The sequence below is a fragment of the Boleophthalmus pectinirostris genome, unplaced genomic scaffold, assembly GCF_026225935.1.
Source record: "Boleophthalmus pectinirostris isolate CB_2022bp ecotype Guang Dong unplaced genomic scaffold, ASM2622593v1 HiC_scaffold_20, whole genome shotgun sequence".
NCBI lineage: Eukaryota > Metazoa > Chordata > Actinopteri > Gobiiformes > Gobiidae > Boleophthalmus > Boleophthalmus pectinirostris.
This window is the reverse complement of record NW_026571153.1, coordinates 29,178,822-29,201,390: the sequence shown is the minus strand read 5'-3', so window position 1 is coordinate 29,201,390 and position 22,569 is coordinate 29,178,822. Positions and strand designations below refer to the sequence as shown.

Here is a 22,569-nt window from a genome sequence, read left to right as displayed (position 1 = left end):
AAAGTGACTGAAAGATAAAATCCGCCTCTGTTAGAATATTTCAGCTGTAAGTCCCTAGTTTTTGCTGCATCTGAGAAGAACGTGGTGATAACTGTTTCTCTTTGGACTAAAATAAATGACAACACAGAGTGCATGGAGAGACACATGTATATCGACCAGACGCATGCATCGAATCGTGATACCAGTATCGAACAATTAGATATTATATCGAATATCGTTGCTTGTTTAATGTCCTGCAAAACAACATAATCATGAAGAGCAGTTTAATGACCCCTCTTGAGAAATGCTTCATATTGCTCCTTAACTTCTCCCCTGGTTAATATTGTTTATGTGTTAGATTTTTGGCCAACCCAAATCCTACAACTGAACTCTTGCTCCTGTATAAAAGACTACTGGAGTTTATTTCAAAACCTATCTATATATTTCTATGGAGTTGACACAAAATCTGAATTAAATATGTATATATTTTTAGATTCTATTACTGTTCTATCTTTATGACGGTCTCCCCGTTCACCCACAGCAGCAGGTCAGATTATCACATGATTTGAGTGGGCGGGTTTTGAGTTTTCCGACACGAAACTGGGCCCATATCAACTCAGCACGCCGCTCCAAAGGTAAACTCCCCAATTTTACTCAAATACTGAAAATGTGATCAATACGGTCACTAAAAGAGACTTTCGCAGCGCACCAAAACTAGACAAAATATCAAGAAATACTTTAAATTCGTGAGTATTTTTATCTGAACTTGTGCTTAGAAATGATTCTGATTTCATAATTCATCTGGGATAAAGGGCATCAGCTAATAACTGCGCTCCATGTCAAAGTCAAAGTCTAAACTAGTTGATCATTCATTTAACAATTTCTGCTCTGAGGGGCCGACGGCGTGCGTTCAAATCCGGGCTGAAGTGCATGCTGTTGTTGTGTGTATGAGCAAGACACCCACATGGTCGAAGAGCTGGAAGATAACAGAATTAAAACAAGAAAAACAAAAAAAAAAAGTACCATTTGATTTTGACAATTTTGAGGCCGCCCAGTTTTTTCTTAATATTGTTGATGCTTTTTAACAATTTGGTCATACTTTAATCACACAATATTAAGTAAATTTAAAGACACCATACCTATTTTTTTTAAATTTTGCAGCGGTTTAAATTTCTTCGTCACTGAACTTATCCATTCAGAGCATCGTAATTACTCACCGCGATGAGTTTTTAAGCGCTTTTCACAACTCTCTGAGACTAGAGCATCCTTTTGTGGTCACAGTAAAGCGAACAACAACTAACATGCAAACAGTACACCTCCTGATTATTATTACAATGCTTTATAATTTGATGCAGACTGTACCCAGCGACTTTAGTCTACTGTAGTTATATGATTCTTGAACTAATATTCCCCCTTTCTGCTAGTGGGAGATTTTTGATGGAAAAAAACCCCAAAAAATAGACAAATAATAGTAATTCGTCCTGCAGACGTTTGGAAACATGTGGATGATGACTTCCTTTGGGCTCTGTTGGTTATATTAACTCTGGGAAAACTGAGAAAATGGCCCGGTTGTCTTTATCTAGATGTGATTGTATTTCCTTTTTTCCTTTTGTAAAGTGTCTAACTTAATAATAATAATAAAAAAAGATGTGATTGTAGGGTTCCGTTATGTTTGTCAGATCAACAGTTCCAACCAGTTGCCTGTAAGCGACACTGAAGATGCAATTAGAGTCCCGTCCCCCATGGAAAGTTTTGGCAGGTTGTGAAGACGCTGCTGCTGAATCCACAGTTTTTATCACATGCCCAGTGTCGGGAACTACAAGTCGTCATGCGGATGGTTCCAAATGACGGCTCTAGTCACGCTTACGTCACAAAGCAGCAAGACATTTGGAAACATGCAATGAAAACTTGTGGTGTAGTTACTGACACTGGGCTCGCTGATCGACTGTGATAAAACCCATTGAAGTACCATATTTTTCAGACTACAAGTTGCACTTTTTCATGGTTTGGGTGTTTCCTGCGACATATATGTGACATCTGACATCTGCAATAGAGTGCTCTAGTCTTGTGTGTGAGTATCTGCTGCTCCTGTTCCTCCTGTACCACTCTCACTTCACTCTACTGCACATGTCTCCTGCAGAAAGAGCCTCTGTCCTGTCTGTATCATGTCAGTCCATCGCACCATTACTTCTGCACCACAGAAAATTTAACTTTTAAACAAACTTATAAAGACACTTGAGAAGACTGAACACAAATGCCTCCAAAAAGAAAATCATGTTTTACAGATTACAAACTGCAAGTCATGAAATCTGCAGTTGAAAACTGTCATCGAGCAGCAGAAAGAAAGTTTGGAGTGAGCGAGAAACTTGAGACACCGGGAGGATGCACCATGAAACTTTCCTGAAGTCACTGGATGGATGGACAAAGTCTGGACTTCAGTGACACCGAAACCATCCTGTTGGGATTCAGAAAGGCCCGAACAATTCTAACTGGAACTGATACTGAGTCTGACGACAGTGACACAGAAGAGGAAGTGGCGCTCTGTTTACCTCCGGAGGTCGAGGAGTTGTTCAGAAGTGACACTGAGGATGAAGAATTGAATGGATTTAGTGATTTGGAGTGAGATGGAGAGTTTGGTAAACTTGTTCTGTTGTTTATGTTATAGTTTATCTGAAGAACTGTTCATATGTGGCGTTAACAGTCTGTTGTCCTGTCTTCTATTGTTATTACTAGAACTTGACTTTACACAGGAAATGTCAATTCCCAGTCTCTGATTTTATAAAATACATTTCCCACAAACAGTGCAACTTATAGTCTGGTGCGACTTTTATATGTTTTTTCTTCTTCATTACACATTTTTTGGCTGGTGTGTCTTATACTCTGGAGCGACTTATAGTCCAAAAAATACGGTAAATGCGATGAGCGGTACAATGAAGACTTCATACGTACGTGCTTTTTAATTATCATAAATTCAACGCCTTATCTCTTCTAATCACATGTATTCAGTGCACTCGGAGCTGTGTGTCAGTGGGGAAATGATGAAAACTGAGGTCTGGTTGGAAGTGTTGATTACCCAAGCATAACGAAACACTACAATGACATGGAGATGAAGAAAACTGGGACATTTTCTAATTTTTCCTAAAGCCCGACAGAAGTTGTCATTGCATGTTTCCAAACGTCTTTCTTGTTTGTAATGTAAGCGTGACTATTAATTACTGTAATGTGATTATATTCAGTCATTCGGCAAACACTGTGACATTATTTCATTAACTATATTAATTAAATACCAGTGTTGTTTGAATTAGTTTTTTTCATGTGTTTCATAATATATTAAAGTCTATGGGAGAGTGTTGGGAAGCCACACAGATGTGCTAGTAGTCATAAAAGGGCATATTTCCGTTACCGTAGCGATACAGACATTATGAGCGGGTGGGGCTCCACAGTATCACGCGCAGAGAATGTATGATGTCACCCAGAGTTCATCTGCCTTATCGCACGAACACGTCAGGGAAATACCTGAAATTATCTACAGTCTCAATACTTAGTCTTGCTTTGGTCTTGGTTTAGGCTTTGTGTAGTCCTGCTCTAGTTTCTGCTCTACTCCTGGTTTAGATCTGGTTTAGTCCTGGTATGGTTATGGATGGTCTTTACTAATCCAGGTTTAGTTTTGGGTTTAGTCCCAGTTCAGTCCCACTTTTGACAAATCTCTGTTTAGTCCTGGTTTAGTATTTGTTTAGTAGATTTGGTTCAGTCTTTGTTAGTCCTGGTTTAGTATTTGTTAGTAGATTTGGTTCAGTCTTTGTTAGTAGTCCTGGTTTAGTAGTTTGGTTTAGTAGTCCTGGTTTAGTATTTGTTTAGTAGATTTGGTTCAGTCTTTTTAGTCCTGGTTTAGTATTTGTTTAGTAGATTTGGTTCAGTCTTTGTTAGTCCTGGTTTAGTATTTGTTTAGTAGATTTCGTTCAGTCTTTGTTAGTCCTGGTTTAGTCCTGGTTTAGTATTTGTTTAGTAGATTTGGTTCAGTCTTTGTTAGTCCTGGTTTAGTCCTGGTTTAGTATTTGTTTAGTAGATTTGGTTCAGTCTTTGTTAGTCCTGGTGTAGTCCTGGTTTAATATTTGTTTAGTAGATTTGGTTAAGTCTTGGTTCAGTGTTTGTTAGTCCTGGTTTAGTATTTGTTTAGTAGATTTGGTTAAGTCTTGGTTCAGTGTTTGTTAGTCCTGGTTTAGTATTTGTTTAGTAGATTTCGTTCAGTCTTTGTTAGTCCTGGTTTAGTCCTGGTTTAGTATTTGTTTAGTAGATTTGGTTCAGTCTTTGTTAGTCCTGGTTTAGTCCTGGTTTAGTATTTGTTTAGTAGATTTGGTTCAGTCTTTGTTAGTCCTGGTGTAGTCCTGGTTTAATATTTGTTTAGTAGATTTGGTTAAGTCTTGGTTCAGTGTTTGTTAGTCCTGGTTTAGTATTTGTTTAGTAGATTTGGTTAAGTCTTGGTTCAGTGTTTGTTAGTCCTGGTTTAGTATTTGTTTAGTAGATTTGGTTAAGTCTTGGTTTAGTCTTTTTTAGTCCTGGTTTAGATCTAGTGTGTTTCCTGTTAATATTTGACTAACCCTTATTAGCATTTATCAATCCGGGTCACACTTAGACTACAATGATGCCAAAGACCACGGTCACACTTGTATTGTATTAACCAGGCTACATCCAATTAGCCTGAATAAAACATGTATAAAGACTTAATTCATAAATGCTTGATAAAAACTCTGACACCTAACTTTTAACATAACCCTGTAATAAAGTAGTCATTATAAAATGTGTCTAAAAGTACAAAAATTGTATCTCTGTAATGTTCTCTAAGGGACCACATATACATAGTCTAACTAAAAGAAAAAGTCAATATAAGTGCTTGATTATATCTGTTAATAGGGATGTAACAATAACTGAAATATCATGATATTGTATCGTCAAAAGTCTCACAATAATACAGTGGGCTGTCACAATATATGGAATCACAAGTTCCTTTACTTAAATACATGGTTTTATAGGCGAATTTCAGCTGACGTCATTGTTTTTAAAAACCCGCATTGCATGCTGGGAAATAATTCGGTCGGAGGCAAAAAACACGGTAGCGGTCAAACACAGTGCGTAACCTCGCGTATTTATCCCCGATAATGGTAAATTCCTGCTGCTTTATCGGATGCACAAATAGAAGCACGGAAGAAGGAAAATGTCTTTTTCGTATTCCGAGTGAAAAGAACCACTAACAGTGAATTAAACGGCTTTCAAACATTCGCAGAGCAAACGTAGAAGATCCTAACAAACCGTGGACTCCAACAAGTTCAACAACACATCAAGACTCTTGGAGGTTTTCATCTTTTCTGTTGTGAATGACCCAGGAGTTTCCACCAAGTCATTGTGGATATCGCCCAAGTGAATATTTGTCCAGGTAGTTGGCAATTACGACCAGAAATTTGGTTTGGTCCACCTTTTGTCGGGGTTGAAAAGGGTGATTTGGCTCCATCGATGCTTATGACCAATTTCTGGTCAAATGGTCTTGGGTCCTCTGCCGTTAGAGTGGATAAATAACCGGGATCAATACCCTTTACGTGCTTTCTCGCTCCGTCCGTCATGTTGAATTAGTGTCTCTTGCCGCCGACCAAAATAATTCCCAGCATGCAATGCACGCTTTTGTCAACAATGAAACTCGCCTATAGTAGTAATAGCTAATAAACATCAGGAACTACATTTCCCATGATTCATTTCAGTGCAGACCCATGAAGAAATATGTTTTTACTTGAATTTTTGGGATTATGATGGAATAATTCACACCAAATTCTTGTCAGAGTATTTAGGAACTTATGATTCAATATATTGTGACAGTCCACCATATTATTGTGAGACTTTTGACGATACAATATCACTATATTTCGTTTATTGTTACATGGCTATTATTTAATATATCAAAGTAGTGCTCATTAGCATTATTAACAACAGATGCTTTTGTAAAAACACTCATCAATCATTTTATAAATATGAATAAAGCTGAATCTTGAATCACTGCTACGCCTGAATTACTTGTCAATGCAGTTATTTTACTTAAGTCCATCCCTGTAGGCCAAATAGCCTATTTATAAATGCAACTTTAAGGCAAGGCCATATTTGAGCAGTATTCAGCCTTTAAATATTTTCTTCCTTTGTACTGTTAGCAATAGATACTATAATTATAGGCTGTATAAACATTTGGTTCCAGTCAAATGAAGTTGCAGTTATAATGGTGAAACTGGTTTAGCAGCGAGCGGGTGCTTAGTAACATGTGAATCACACCTGTTAACAATTGTGGGAGCGACCTGGAGGAAAGAAGGCGCCTGGTTAATCTGTTATTAATCTTCATAATCTTTTTAAAACCAAAATAAGGAGCCTGACAGCAGCAGTTCCAGAGAGAAGGGCCACGTTTTGTTTTATTTTTTTCAACAGAATTAGGGTGACTAGATCTTCAAAATTCTAAACTGGGTCACACCCGGGCTGGGATGTTTGGTATCAATAAAACTGAAAAGAACGTGTAACATTGTGGATTCTCACGTCAGTCATAATCTGAGAGACTTCTATCGCAGAATTGTTTTTTGCTTTATGGTCATCCGCAAACACTGTTTTGTGTGTTTTGCCTAAACAAATGATGAACTAATTTATGCGCCTCTTTACTGTTGGCGAGGATCTGCTTAGTGAAAAACTCTGATAGTCCTGTTTTAGTCCTGGTTTAATCTTAGTTTAGTTCTGGTTTAGATCAAATTGGTCAAAAAGAAGGACACATACACTGCAAAAAACTAAATCTAGCCAAGTTAAGATGATTTGAATTAAAAAAGTTTTATCATGATTTGAGTAAATTTCACTTGACAAGTAAAATGATGTGCCAACGGAACAGACATGTTAAAACATGAAAATACATCCTGCTACACTTAAAATAAGAAAAACAACAACTTTTTTGTAGTTAAAATAAGAAACAAAATCTAATATTGGTTGAATGAAGAAAAACACACTTATTCCATTGGTAGATAGTTTTACTTGTCAAGTTGAATCGACTCTTCTTAATTTAATTCATTTTAATTTAACTAGATATAGTTTTTTCCAGTGTGGGACATTTCTTGTATAAAACTTGGACAAATCAGTGGTTTTGTATAAATCTGCTGAGACAGGAAGACACAGGCTCAAAACTCTCCTGGGGAAAATAGGGGCGTCCAGTCACCCTAAATAGAAGTCAAGTGGAATCAGAGATGGAGGGAACACTCTGTGCCCACACTCACTCATGGATCTCTAATATAAAGTGGATAAGCTCCTCCCCCTCTTTCCCGTCTTGAGGCGAGTAGTAGCTGCTCCAGGTACTGCGGCCTCTGGGAGCCTGGGCCCACAAAGAATTCTCCCATAGAAACACAATGCATTTTGGGTCCAGCTTACAGAGCTTCCACAACTCTCACAAAGGTCACATTCTGTAGGATTCTTTTCTGTTTTAACAACATACATTTTTTTAAATGTTTAAATCCTCAAAGCGTCTAAAAGTGATCTTTGTAAGACTTATCCTCGCTGCTCTGAGCCCATGCTCGCACCGCTCTAGCAGCTCTCGCTCTGATCCAAACGCTCCACGCCGTGTGCGTTACAGACGTCACACGGGTGGGAGGAGCTCACCCGGATTGAGGAAGTAAATGCGGAAGTGATTTTTTTTTGGGGGGGGGCCCATGCCACGGATCTAGCCAGGGCGCCTACAACTTTCAAAAGTGTCGGATTTTGTGGCGATTTTTAGATCATAAACTTTTTCTCAGCTCAAAACCCTTCAGTTGTTTTAGAATCATTAGCTCTGGCTACACGCTGCTCCAATCTCAAAATGGCCGCTCATTCAAGTCAATAAGCCGCCATGACTTCAGATTCACCTTTAGCCCGGCGAGGTTCTTCCAGTGGCTCTGGGCTGATTGAGCGTGTGCAGTAGTGCTCTTTTCTCACACGGAGCGCGGGCTCATGTATCACATGATCACTTGGACCAATCAGAGCGAGAGGAGCAGAGCAGAGCAGAGCTGGAGCGAAAGATTATAAAGCGTTTTTTTAAGACAACTGAAGGATTTTGAGCTGAAAAAAGTTTATGATCTAAAAATAGACAAAAAATCTCCACAAAATCTGACATTTTTGAAAGTTGTAGGTCCCTGTCAGTTGAACACAAGCAGTTTGTGATTACATTGCCTCTATGAGGAAAATCCTCTCTCAGCCCAGGGAATTTTTTCCGCTGAAGTACCAGTGAATAGGCTCATGTGCCTTTGAGCACAGGCCATTGAAAACAACACGACGCCATCTTGGTTTTACCTTCCAGATTTGGTTCTAGTTCTCTGTCGTCACTTGTGTGGTGGCTAGAGTGTCATCAATGTTGGGAACGTTACTTTTAAAATGTATTCCCCTACAGATTACAGATTACATACCCCAAAATATAGTTTGTAATGTAATCCATTAAATTATTTAAAATGAGTAACGTAATCTGAATACTTTGGATTACTTGATTTGCTGTAGAGAAGCAAAGACGAGGAAATTGTAACATAAGACATTTTGTCTGCTAAAAGAAAATAAAAAGCCCAGACTTTACTTAATCAAATTAAAAATATTATTGATAGAAGAGGAGGAAACACGTCCACGCAGCAGGATTTAGACCTGGTGTAGTCCTGGTTTAGATCTAGTTTAGACCTGGTTTTAGTCTTGGTTTAGTCCTGGTTTAGATCTAGTTTAGACCTGGTTTTAGTCCTGGTTTAGTCCTGGTTTAGATCTAGTTTAGACCTGGTTTTAGTCCTGGTTTAGATCTAGTTTAGATTGATTATTTATTTATTTCGGTCACAGGTATATTTTGACATTAATTCACAGACAGTCATATTTAACATACACAGACTGAAAAGGTATAGGCTGAAGCTTAAGCTTACTAGTTTAGCCCTGGTTTTAGTCCTGGTTTAGACTTGGTTTAGACCTGGTTTAGCTCTAGTTTACACCTGGTTTAAACCTGGTTTAGTCCTGGTTTAGCTCTAGTTTAGACCTGGTTTAGTTTCCGACAATGAGTGGAATTACCAAAAAAAAAAAAAAAAAGCGAGGGGATATAGCCCAAAATGTAAAAACAGGAAAATAGCTGCATGTAATCCTTTTATTTCAACAAAGTAACTGTAATCCAATTACCACTCACTGAAACAGTAACTGTAACTGAATACAGTTACTCATCATTTGTACTCTGATTACGTAACTCTGGTACATGTAATCTGTTACTCCCCAACACTGCGTGTCATTCATAGCCTCTATAAGTCTATAGCTATATAATAAATCTTACCATAATAACCACTAACTAACAACTACTACTTCATTAGTGGCTCATAAGTGGTCCCTTCCTACTTGATGAAGTCGGAGCTAAGCCTGAATCACTCTTAATAAAGACATATTTACAGCCTACTAATTACATCTCTGTAAATATTTAGAAAGTAGCATAATTATGAATGGTTTTTAAGGCCATATTTTACACGTGTTCTATTCAGTCAACTGTTTTTATCAATGAATAATACATTAGCATTTTTATATTTAAATTGTTCACACTATAATAAACGCGAATAACAGAATAATCACTAACTAACATAGTAATTATCACTGAGTTAGCGGCCAATACGCTCCCCAAACTCCTTATATTTCTCTCAGAATGTACCACCAATTTTCAGTCAGCACTTACACATTTACAGGCAAAATAACTGCATTAGCACGAAGACTTTATGATCATTTACGACCTGAGTGGAAACACTGGCAAACATCACGCCCCTGACATATCAAGCGTCAGATAAGATAATCACGCTCAAAGTGCAGGCTCCAGGCGTCGTTATAAAGCCCCCATTGTGTTCCCTTCTCTTTTGGATCCTCCAGCTCTCCCTGAGCCCTGGTCGTCAGCATGTGCACCGGAGCCTGTTCCAAGTTCGTGGCCATCTCGCTCTACCCGCTGGCCGTAGTGTCCATCATCTGCAACATCATCCTCTTCTTCCCTGACTTCAGCAATAAATACGCATCCGAAGATGGAGAGAATACCCCCCGTCTCACCGAGGAGGTCAAGTACATGGGTGGGCTGATCGGAGGAGGAATCATGGTGGGTACAAACAATGTCATGAATAAATAAGAACTGATGTTAGAATTGGCAAATTGCAAAGGTTGTGTAGAATAAACAGGCTTATCTCAGCTTTTGGCGGGTGTTTTTGAAAAAAGTTAAACTGAAATGTTAATAAATGTGATTAAATTCCACCTGTCATGATCAAATTCAACCTGTTAAAAATGTTTTTCCAAAAATTTGATCATAATTTATGTTATGGCCTATTTCATGTCTTGGTCTTATCTGGTATGGATAACCGGCCAATATTCATTACAATTTTATTCCTCATTTTTATTCTAAACCCCCAAAAATATATATTCATGACAAAAAAATTGTATTAAATATTGGATTTCTTGACATTAAAAAATTTCAACTTTTTATAATTGCATCTTAAAATAAAAAATAATAACCAATACTGATATAGGCTACAATATTTGCTTTACTGTTGTTATCTCAGCTTTTGGAGAGTGTATTTGAAAAAAGTTGAACTGAAATGTTAAAAAAATGTGATTAAATTCCACCCGTCATGATCAAATTCAACTTGTTAAAAATGTTTTTCCAAAATATTGTTCACAATTTATGTTATGGCCTACTTCATGTCTTGGTCCGGTATGGATAACCTGCCAATATTCATTACAATTTTATTCCTAATTTTTACTCTAAACCAAAAATATATATATTCATAACAAAAAAAATTAAATATTGAATGTCTTGCCATAAAAAAAAAAAATTTTGACTTTTTATAATTGTGTCTTAAAATAAAAAATAAAAACCAATACTGATATAGGCTACAATATTTGCTTTACTGTTGTTATCTTAGCTTTTGGAGGGTGTATTTGAAAAAAATTTAAATGAAATCACGCACACCAATGCAGCCATTTTGAAAATGTCTCCTCTGAGCCTGGTATTTACTGAAAACCATGGAAAGACCGCTAGGGGACATCTGACAAGCATTTAATTGTATACAACAGGTTTTTCAGGAAAAATATTGATTATGCGGGTGGGCAGAGGTCTCAGAATGTTGTGTATCAAATATGATACAAATGGCATTATAGGGTTAAATGATCCAGCCACATTCACATTCATAATCCACATTCACCAAGACAGGGAGGCAACACCGGGCGAGTTACACCACGATCTGCCGATGGATCGTGGACGCCTGGTCTAAGAATCAGTCTCAAGTGTCGTCTGTTTATTTCACTTTGTTGCGCTTTATAATCCGGTGCAATTTATGTATGAAAATAGATGAGAGAATTCAACATTATTGATATTACGCCTTATAGTCTGAAAAATATGGTAATTAGGAGTTGTGGTTTGAGTATTAATTCTGTCGTACAAAGCCTGAATCATCCTTAATTGACTATTTGTTGTGTAATTAGAGAGTAATATTTGGTTAAGTACATGTGTTTCTGTGTTTGCTCCAGGCCCTGATCCCAGCCATCCACATCCACCTGACCAGTGCCGACAAGTGCTGTGCCAACCGCTGTGGGGTGAGTGTGCGCAACCACCTCTATGGTTTTATTTCAGGAGATTTGAGCTTTGTGTCATGTAGCTGATAATAAACCGGCCAAATAGGAAGGATTCTGGTATACAAAGTGTTTTATCCAGAGAGGGAAAGTAACGAAATACAAAAAATATTCACGTTACTGTAGATTTTGAGGTTAATTGTGCTTTTTTGAGTAGATTTTTAAACGTTTAGCCGTGTAATTGCACTTTTACTAGAGTACAAATCTTGAGAACTTTTTCCAGGATACATAGCCATATTTTAGATCACTTTACTATGACATAACTCACTGTAACAGTACTGCAGAAGAGAGGAAGGTCAGTCTGCCACCCAACTATACAAGATTCATTTTGAGCTAGTTTTTTACTGTATTGATACTTTGCTGCTGGGCGTGTTCTACGTGTATGCCTATGGTGGAATGTTCAGCAGTAACCATGGTGACACAACGCACGCATTTGCAAACACAGCCTGAGAAGTTTTTAAAATGAAAAAGCAAAAAAAAAAAGCAAAATGGATTTAAAGAACAAATTTAGGAGGCTGTGGTCAATACAAGCGTTGATGATCCTGTTTAGGAGATTTTCAAGAAAAACTGAGCTTGTGGCTGCTATTTTATGTGTCCGAGACTTGTTTAAGACCATACATCATCTCACCTGTTGTAGTTCCAACTAAGTCAGCTCTTTCTGGTCAGAATGTGTAAAGATAAAGCTCAGATTAAAGTCTAACTTGAGTAACAGAACTTCAGAGTAGTAGAGGCTACAGTTAGCACCACACGCCCAGGGAATGTTGATGACCTCAGACGCAAAGTATCAAAAAGAACAAATGTACGGACGCCGAGAGGGGTCACAGCAAACGCAAACACCGCAACAAATACAAATGTGACAACACGACAAAAAGCCACAACAAACCAAAAAAAGCCACAACGGAAGTGACTGCGGGACTCTATTTTCCGACGGACCGATCAAGCGACAAGTGAAGAAGAAGAACTACAACGTGAAACAAATAATGATAAAATAATAAATTACTTTTACTTACGTTTCCAACTTCTCCGTTCCTTTACTTTTCACGTTGTAGTTCTTCTTCTTCACTTGCCGCTTGATCGGTCCTTCGGAAAATAGAGTCCCGCGGTCACTTCTGTTGTGGCTTTTTAATGTGTTGTGGCTTTTGTGTTTGTGTTGTCGCATTTGTATTTGTTTGCAGTGTTTGCATTTGTTGTGACCCTCTCGGCTTCCGTATAAATGCCTCATTAAACACAACGTGCTGTGTGCAGATGTTCCTGTCCATTGGCTTTGCAGCACTGGGCATGGCTGGCGCCGTCTACAGTCTGATTGTGGCATCACTGGGGCTGTCCAATGGTCCCACGTGTTTATGGTCCAACGCAGGCATCGAACAGTGGGGAACACCCTTTACCAACAGGTACCAGCACAAGGCCCCTCTCTTACTGCCACTTCAGTAAAAAGTGTGCATGTCCTAGTTTAGTTTGTATATTCTAACAGCAGGACATTTTTGTAGAGTCAGAGTGTTCATCACAAACCTGCATGTTCACTGTTTGTGCAACGGCCAGTGATGCCCATGGATACTAGTGATGTGCAAATGTATGGAAGATCATTTTTTCCATCAGATTTTGCATTTAAAATGCCACTGAATTTCTCGCTTTGAATTTTTCAGCTCTGAAAAAAACATGTTTGAATTATTATTAAGTATTTAAAATTCAATCTAAACAAATCACCTTTTAAATATTCAGCACAAATATTTTCAAGCCTTAAATTCAACAGTCAAAATTCAGAGTGTAAAATTCGCAGTGAAAAAAATTTGCAGGAAAGATCCAAGATGCCAGAGCCTAAGCAATCGATCCAAAGTGATCCGATTTAAGACTTACACTATGGCTACGTTCAGACTGCAGCCTAAAATGACCTAAATCCGATTTTTTGGCCCCTATGTGACCTGTATCTGATCTTTTAATGACAGTTTGAATGATCTGATTTTTTCAAATGCGACCCAGGCCACTTGGATCTGTGCTCCTAAAACCGATACATATCTGATCTTTTAACATGCGACTTCAGTCTGAACGGCCAAAGCGCATTCATCAACCTACACGTTATCAACAAGCCACAAACATCACTATTCTGCGCTGAAGTAGCGAAAATTGTTAATGAACTCCATGTCACTGAAGCGAATACATCTCCACTCACCACTCTTGGCTACGTCTCCACATCCACACATTCCTTTCACCGGACTGTCCCATAAAACACCACAGCCAAAATCTGCAGGTGCTCAATGCTCGCGTCCATGTTTGGACAACTTCTGTAAACACAGAGCACGCTCGCTGCGGTTAACGTCGTCGTGTCTCCAGTGCACATGCGGGACATTTTTGGGTCGTTTAATGTTCACACTGGAGTCACATACAAGTCACATTTAATTGGAAATGTGAACGACCTCGCAAAAACATCGGATTTCACAAAAAAAATCTGAAATGAGCATTAAGCACTGCAGTCTGGAAACTTAGATCTAGCTTAATAACAAGCAGGAAATGGTGCAGTGAAGTCATCTGATTGGTCAGAATTAGCCTCATCAAAACCTCATCTCTTTTATTTCTTTTATTAAATGTAAACCCCGCCCACAGATGAAAAAGACCAATCAGAAACAGTCTCTGTCCTCTTCACTCATATGATCGATTGCTTCTGTCTTGGCATCTTGGCTCTTTGCTGTGAAATTTTTCTCTGCGAATTTTACACTCTGAACCATATTGAAAGAGTATACTAAAAATTTCAGCAACTAAAATTCAGAATAAAAAAAAATTCAAAGTTCAAAGTTTCAGAGTTAAAAAATTCAAAGCAAGCAATTCAGCGGTATTTGAAATTCAAAATTTGATGGAACAAATGATCTTCCATACAAAAGGCAAAAGGCCTCCTACTACTACTACTGCTACCATGGCAAAAATCACAACTATCTGACTGATATTTAAAAGGAATACTTTTATATCCTGTCCAGAAAGTATAGACCTAATATATTTTATTTGTAATGTTTTGTGGCACTGTTGTGTACAAGTCTGTAGATTAGGAATGTGCCTTTGTCCCAGTTTTGATGGAGCTTACACATTACCACCGTATTTTTCGGACTATAAGTCACACTTTTTGGGGTAAATTTATTTTATAAAATCAGCGACCAGGAACAGACATTTCCTGTGTAAAGTCAAGTTCTAGTAATAACAATAGAAGAGAGAAGAACAGACTGTTAAGGTCACATATGAACAGTTCTTCAGATAAACTATAACATAAACAACAGAACACAACAAGTTTATCAAACTCTCCATCTCACTACAAATCACTAAATCTATTCAATTCTTCATCCTCGGTGTCACTTCTGAACAACTTTACGACCTCCGGAGGTAAACAGAGCGCCACTTCCTCTTCTGTGTAGCTGTCGTCAGACTCAGCATCAGTTCCATTTAGAATTACCGTATTTTCCGGGCTATTAGACACGCTCTTAAGCCTCCAACCCCATCAAAAAATGACTGCGCCCACAGTCCAGAGCGCCCTATACACGAATCCACTCGGGTGTCCCAGCACGACTTCAGTAAACTACAAAGCCGCACCACCCGCAGAACACACAAACACGCACGGAGCAGACAGCGACCGCACAGTCAAAAACACCCACAGCCACTCATCACTCCACGCCGACGAGGAACGGAACGGAGTGAAGAACCAAAAAAGCGAGTGCAACGTGCCACTTCTAGACACAACTGAACAACTGAGTCACTGCGAACACGCCGACAATCCATTGGTCCCAGACAGCACCCTCCCTACACGCCACAACTGAACAAAGCCCAGAGTCACCGTGAACGCCACAAACAAACAAAACCACTCACCCATCACACTGTTGTGTTTTGTTTAAAGTCCGGTGCGGTTTATGTGTGAAAAAAGTTCAAAAATAGACCATTTAATGACAGTGCGCCTTATAATCCAGAGTGCCATATAGCCCTGAAAATACAGTATTCCGGCCTTTTTGAATCCCGACAGGATGTTTCGGTGTCACTGAAGTCACTTAAATGTAAAATTGTTCAGTGGTGCACAAGTAATGGTGCGAACGACTGACATGATACAGACAGGACAGAGGCTATTTCTGCAGGAGACATGTGCAGTAGAGTGAAGTGACAGTGGTACAGGAGGAACAGGAGCAGCAGATACTCACACACAAGACTAGAGCGCCCTCTCGTGGCTGTCAGTTTGTGAACATTTTAATATTGTTAGCGTGTTCTATCAGAGGAAATAATGACTGGAATCGATCGATTAAAATCACAAAGAATTTATTCCCTATTCAGTACAATTCTAATACAGAGCTCTGGGTCAAATCATTGCCCCTGATGGCCTACAGCTACACAGGACTTACATCAGGTGTTCTGACTGCCTGTGTTTCCCTCAACCCAGAGATATAAAACAACAGTATGAACATGCAAATGATATGTTGAGCAGGTTCGTGCCTTGGATCCTTCCTGAAGCATCTCCGTTGTCATAAAGGGATGACACCAGGTTTAAATTACAGCCAAGTCTATTTAGGCTTGGTGCCAGCCAAAACGACTCCACTGCAACTGCTCTGTAAAGAATTTACTTAAAAGGACACAAACTTCATCTCTGCAAAGGGATTACCTTAAAAACATATATGTTTTCACACAGTGGTACCTTTAAACATACATATCAGATTTCAGTGGTTAAGCATTAACTCATTGTGTAATATTCAAAGAAATATATGAATTTAAATTTTTAATATACGCATGTAATACACTCATTATACTTCATTACTTGATATAGTCTTCAATACATAAGTTGCAGCAGAGTATAAGTTGCAGAACCACCCAAACCATGAAAAAAAAGTGCCACTTATAGTCCGAAAAATACGGTAGTTGAATTCATGAATAATTAAAACCATTATTTTATGTTTGATTGATTGCACAGTGTGCCCTACTTCCTCCTCTCACAGTTTTTACATATAAAAAAGTGATATATTTAGAAAACACGGTACATCTCCTGGCCCTTTCTTTCCATCTGGAATCATAACATCATCAAATTACTGAACACAACTTAATGAGGTTTGCAAAGCGGAACAAAACCCCTGACGGTCGTGCTTCTGTGTGCTCCTCAGCAATGGGAGTTACCTGGGCGACAAGGAGATGTGGAAGTGGTGCATAGAACCAAAGAACGTGGTGGAGTTTAACGTGGGCCTGTTCTCCACTCTGCTCGTGACCTCCATCCTCCAGCTCGGCCTCTGCGGCGTCCAGATGGTCAACGGGCTCTTCGGCTGCCTCTGCGGAACCTGCGGCGGAGACAAAGAGGTCGGGGGGGGTTTGGTGGTAGTAGTGTGTCGTAGCAACACTCTTGAATCATACTGTAAAGTCCGTGTAAAACCAAAAATTAGAAAACGAAAAAAGCAACTATTTTCTTCTTTATTTGTTTCCAAAACCAAAATGAAAAAATGGATGATTAATTTTTTCAGTTTTCAATTTGGTGTTTAAATGAATAATGGAAAAAACTTACTTAAAGTACGATGCCGGACTGAACCAGGACTGAACCAGCACTAAACCAGGTCTAAACCAGGACTGAGACCGGGACCAGACCAGGACCAGGACTGAGACCAGGACTGAGACCGAGACCAGACCAGGACCATACCAGGACCAGACCAGAACTAAGACCTGGACTGAGACGGGGACTGAGACCGGGACCAAGACCGGGACTGAAACCAGTTTAGTCCTTGTTTAGTCTTGATTAAGTCCTGATTCAGTCTGGGTTTAGTCCTGGTTCAGTCCGGCATCTCAGTTTAAGTCACGTAAACGGGAAACGGTCGTATTCATTTTTTCCCATTATTCATTTAAACACAAAATTGAAAACTTGAAAAATGAATTGTTATGTGTTTTTTCATTTTGCTTTGGCTTTATATTGAAAAACAAATGAATGAATGATACACGGATTTTGTAAGTCTAGAGATCGACCGACACGGGTGCTTTCATGGGCGACACAAATCTGTGTATCATTCATTCATTTGTTTTTCAATATAAAACCTAAAATAAGAAAACAAAAAAACAAACAGTTTTCTTCATTATTTGTCTCCAAAACCAAAATGAAATTAACGGATAATGATTTGTTTTTTCATTTTTTGATTTTGTGTTTAAATGAATAATGGAAAAAAAAAAGGATAACGTCCGTTTCCCATTTATGTGACTTAAACTGCGACGTCGGACTGAACCAGGACTAAACCAGGACTGAACCAGTCTCGGTCCTAGTCTCAGTCCCGATCTCAGTCCTTAACCAGGACTAAACCTGGTCTAAACCAGGACTAAACTGGTCTCAGTCCTAGTCTCAGTCCCGGTCTCAGTCCTAAACCAAGACTAAACCAGAACTGAACCAGGACTAAACCAGAACTGAAGCAGGAGTGGGAGGACTGGCCCGGACGTGCGCCCGCGTAGTCTGTCGGGTGATCAGGAAACCGGGACCAGACTAGGACCAGACGAGGACTGAGACTGAGACCTGACCAGTACTGAGACCAGGACTGAGACCTGGTTTCGTCCTGGTTCAATTCTGGTTTAAAGTTGGTTTAGACCTGTTCAGTCCTGCATCTCAGTTTAAGTCACGTAAACGGGAAACGGTCGTTACCCGTTTGTTTTCCATTATTCATTTAAACACAAAATCGAAAACTGAAAAACAGTTTTTTTTCATTTTGGTTTTGGAGACAAATAATGATGAAAATAGTTGTTATTTCGTTTTCTTATTTTTGGTTTTATATTAAAAAACAAATGAACGAATGATACACGGATTTTGTAAGTCTAGAGATTGACCGACATGGGTGCTTTCATGGGCGATACAGATTATTTAGAATAAAACACAACCGATGGCCGATAAGCTCTACCGATATTTTTGGCTCGATATACAGGGCTGATTTTGATTATTTTCTCTAAAATATGTCATTTAAATTTACATCCACAGACATAGTTTTACCAGAAACCTTTAAGAGCGCTGTGGAGTCATATTTGTGCTGTTTCGGTCTCCTTGTATTAAAGAGAGTTAATATACATTTTTAGGCCGTAGATTGACCAGAACAAAATATCGGCCTGTGCTGCAGATTTAAGACCAATAGCTGATACACTATGAAGTCCAAATATCGGTGTGTCTCTACTTCAGACTTGTGAAAAGTATTTGCACAAGTGTTTTTTCTAAATGTTACACATCCACATAAAGTGTCATAATGATGGTTGAGTGAATTTAGATTTTCCCTTTGTAATTATGATTCTATTTGTCTGCAGTGAACGGAGCGCCCCCTGGTGTAGAAAGACATCTGCCGGCCTGAAGAACAAGCCACCCATCACGTTTTTTTTTTTTTTTTTTTTTTCTTTTTCCTCAAATGCATTACAAAACATAAGCTTTTTACCCATAATTCACCGCTGTGTTCGACATAGTCCTGACGTCGCTACAGTTGAATAGTTAAATGCACTCCACGTCAATCAAACGCTGAAAACTCTACAAACGAGTGTGTGTTTGGGAGCATTGATGTATGATACTGTACATGTCTGTGCCTTTTTAATACTTTGTAATTAAAAGTACAAAGTCACTATTTTGGTTCTTGCATTTGATCACTTGTTCTTTGTGCACTACCCCGAAAGAAACTCAGAGAGGCGCTGTTGTGTGCTCTACAACACAGGCAGTACTCACATATTTACTATGGTATTTAAACGAGTACTTTTCACTGTCATTTTCACCCCGCACTTTTAATATATTTTACTTGAGTAATATACAGTACAGTGAAGCAGTACTTTTACTAGAGTAATATACAGTACAGTGTAACAGTACTTTTACTTGAGTAATATACAGTACAGTGAAGCAGTACTTTTACTAGAGTAATATACAGTACAGTGTAACAGTACTTTTACTAGAGTAATATACAGTACAGTGTAGCAGTACTTTTACTTGAGTAATATACAGTACAGTGTAACAGTACTTTTACTAGAATAATATACAGTACAACAGTACTTTTACTAGAGTAATATACAGTACAATGTAACAGTACTTTTACTTGAGTAATATACAGTACAGTGAAGCAATACTTTTACTAAAGTAATATACAGTACAGTGTAACAGTACTTTTACTAGAGTAATATACAGTACAGTGTAGCAGTACTTTTACTTCAGTAATATACAGTACAGTGTAACAGTACTTTTACTTGAGTAATATACAGTACAGTGAAGCAGTACTTTTACTAGAGTAATATACAGTACAGTGTAACAGTACTTTTACTAGAGTAATATACAGTACAGTGTAGCAGTACTTTTACTTGAGTAATATACAGTACAGTGTAACAGTACTTTTACTAGAGTAATATACAGCACAGTGTAACAGTACTTTTACTAGAATAATATACAGTACAACAGTACTTTTACTAGAGTAATATACAGTACAATGTAACAGTACTTTTACTTGAGTAATATACAGTACAGTGAAGCAATACTTTTACTAAAGTAATATACAGTACAGTGTAACAGTACTTTTACTAGAGTAATATACAGCACAGTGTAACAGTACTTTTACTAGAATAATATACAGTACAACAGTACTTTTACTAGAGTAATATACAGTACAGTGAAGCAATACTTTTACTAAAGTAATATACAGTACAGTGTAACAGTACTTTTTACTAGAGTAATATATACAGTACAATGTAACAGTACTTTTACTTGAGTAATATACAGTACAGTGAAGCAATACTTTTACTAAAGTAATATACAGTACAGTGTAACAGTACTTTTACTAGAGTAATATACAGTACAGTGTAGCAGTACTTTTACTTCAGTAATATACAGTACAGTGTAGCAGTACTTTTACTTCAGTAATATACAGTACAGTGTAACAGTATATTTTCTTTATCCATTTTCTTGTATTTTGTCCTGTGTTTGTTTTTTCATGTTCTGAGCGCCGTCGGTTTCCTCGATGTGTTTTATTGGAGAACCTGCCAACACAGTCTGTTGAACCTGCAGGTATTTCGTGTATGATGTTACATTTATACTCTGGTTCTATTTTGTCTTTTGGGTGGATGAGTATGTTCATTTTAATTAATTATTAATTTATTAATTAATCATTGCATTTATATAGTGCCTTTCAAGATCCCGCTTTACAGTTCATTATTCATTCACTCAACACTGGTGAGCTACTACTGTAGCCACAGCTGCCCTGGGGCAGACTGACGGAAGCGGGGCTGCCAATCTGCGCCATCAGCCCCTCTGACCACCACCAACACTCACACACACACACACACACACACACACACATTTCATACTAGGCAATGTGGGTGAAGTGTCTTGCCTAAGGACACAAGGACAGTTTTTTTCTTGCCTCTGGCGCCCAACTGTGGCTCCTGATTTTCCCAGTGTCTCCCATCCAAGTACTACCCAGGCCCAGCCTGCTTAGCTTCTGAGATCTGGCGGGATCAGGCTTTTTACAAGCCAGTATGGCCACATTTTGTGTTTCTGATTGCCCATGATGTTCTATGTTCCCATGTGTGCGTTCTTTTTTCAGTTTTATTTTTGTTTTTCTGGTTTAGTTTTTCTTTCTCTGTGATTTTGTGTATTGGCGTTGTTTCAGAATGTTGTGCATGTGTGTGTTTTCTTACTGTTTGTCTTGTTCATCTGTTATAATGTTTGTTCTGTCAAACAATGTTCTTACGACAGAGAGTTTGTGGCTGTGGGATGTTCCGATGTCCATAAGAGATACTGGTCTTTGTGAGATGGTTTTGTATGTATTTTTATTTTGATGCTGCCATCCTCCCTGTGTATGATGTTCATGTCCAAAAAATGTATTGTATTATATGTTTCTTATATGCTGCATTATATGTTTCTTCTTCATGTGTGAATTTGAATAGGTGAATTGTTGTTGGTGCTGTGTTTACGGCCTTCTCCTCCAGGTCCTCCATGAAGAACCCACTGATGATGGCCGATAAGGGGTCCCCCATGGCGAAACGCTCCTTTTGCCTATATATTTTTCCTTTGTATTTGAAGTATGTGGATGTGGAAATGAAATGAAGGAGGCAGGTTATGTTTTCCACTGTCATAGTCCAAGCAAAGTAACTCATTTTGGAACAAAAATAGAATTAATTGTAATAGTTTGTTTTTCAGATTAGATCATTTCTATGAGGTGTCCAGAACAACAGACAAAAAGTCCTAAGAAATCCTAATAGAAGAAATATGTTCAATTCTCATCAAACTTTTCCTTTACTCCTCCTCCAGAATTAAAGTACCCATGAAAAGTAATATTTTTTGAATTACAAGTTTCTTTGAAAATTCATTTTTATATGCAAATGAGCTATACAATTATTGAATATGCCCAAAATACACCCAAAAGTGACTATTTATGTATTACAAGTTTCTTTTAGAGGTAATTTGAATATATCACATTAGTTTCACTTTTACTGAATATGGCCTCGTTTGCATTGGCAGAAACACCATACGTATGACAAATACATCAGCCCAATCTTCATCCAACAAGTCTCCTGCCAACAGGTGGTGGCTATGCTGCTTTCAGACTGGACTCTGACCTGAAAACTAATAAGAATAATAATGCATATTTATTTTATATAGCGCTTTTTTGGACACTCAAAGACGCATTACAGAGCATTATTCATTCACTCCAGACCCAGTTGTGGTAAACTACTATTGTAGCCACAGCTGCCCTGGGACAGACTGACAGAAGCAGGGCTGCAAATCTGAGCTATCGGCCCCTCCCACCACCACCATGACTCACTCACTCACTCACTCACACCACTGTCATATTACACAATGTGGGTGACGTGCCTTGCCTAAGGACTCAACGGTAGCTTTTGCCTCTGGCACCCCCCTGTGACTCCTGATTTTCCCACTGGTCTCCCATCCAGTACTAACCAGACCTGGCCCTGCTGAGCTTCTGAAATCTGATGGGATCAAGCTTTGACAGACCG

At 38.5% G+C, this 22,569-nt stretch overlaps 2 protein-coding genes and 1 pseudogene across 2 annotated transcripts in view; 2 read left to right on the top strand and 1 right to left on the bottom strand.

Annotated features, from left to right (window-relative positions):
• Positions 1 to 533: 533 nt before the first annotated feature.
• On the top strand, positions 534 to 19,115 carry LOC110163895 (transmembrane 4 L6 family member 4-like). The gene is made up of 6 exons (XM_020928908.2): positions 534 to 614; positions 9,883 to 10,099; positions 11,524 to 11,589; positions 12,871 to 13,016; positions 16,740 to 16,929; positions 18,892 to 19,115. Exons 2-6 carry the CDS (start codon positions 9,908 to 9,910, stop codon positions 18,892 to 18,894), a joined length of 597 nt encoding a protein of 198 aa, XP_020784567.1. The 5' UTR covers positions 534 to 614; positions 9,883 to 9,907; the 3' UTR covers positions 18,895 to 19,115.
• Positions 19,116 to 20,982: 1,867 nt separating this feature from the next.
• On the bottom strand, positions 20,983 to 21,099 carry LOC129409959 (5S ribosomal RNA; annotated as a pseudogene).
• A 234-nt stretch (positions 21,100 to 21,333) lies between these two features.
• LOC110170131 (protein mono-ADP-ribosyltransferase PARP9-like) overlaps positions 21,334 to 22,569 on the top strand; it is an 8,759-nt gene continuing 7,523 nt past the window's right edge. Inside the window, 1 exon segment of the mRNA XM_055156235.1 lies at positions 21,334 to 21,358. Within this exon segment, the coding sequence (XP_055012210.1) occupies positions 21,334 to 21,358 (25 nt within the window).

What these genes read in the sequence shown, in the direction of transcription:
- LOC110163895 (XM_020928908.2), top strand. Translation starts at nt 9,908, where the DNA reads ATGTGCACCGGAGCCTGTTCCAAGTTCGTGGCCATCTCGCTCTACCCG. An exon ending in TGATCGGAGGAGGAATCATG is followed by an intron (nt 10,100 to 11,523) that starts GTGGGTACAAAC and finishes TGTTTGCTCCAG; the next exon opens with GCCCTGATCCCAGCCATCCA. An exon ending in GCTGTGCCAACCGCTGTGGG is followed by an intron (nt 11,590 to 12,870) that starts GTGAGTGTGCGC and finishes TGCTGTGTGCAG; the next exon opens with ATGTTCCTGTCCATTGGCTT.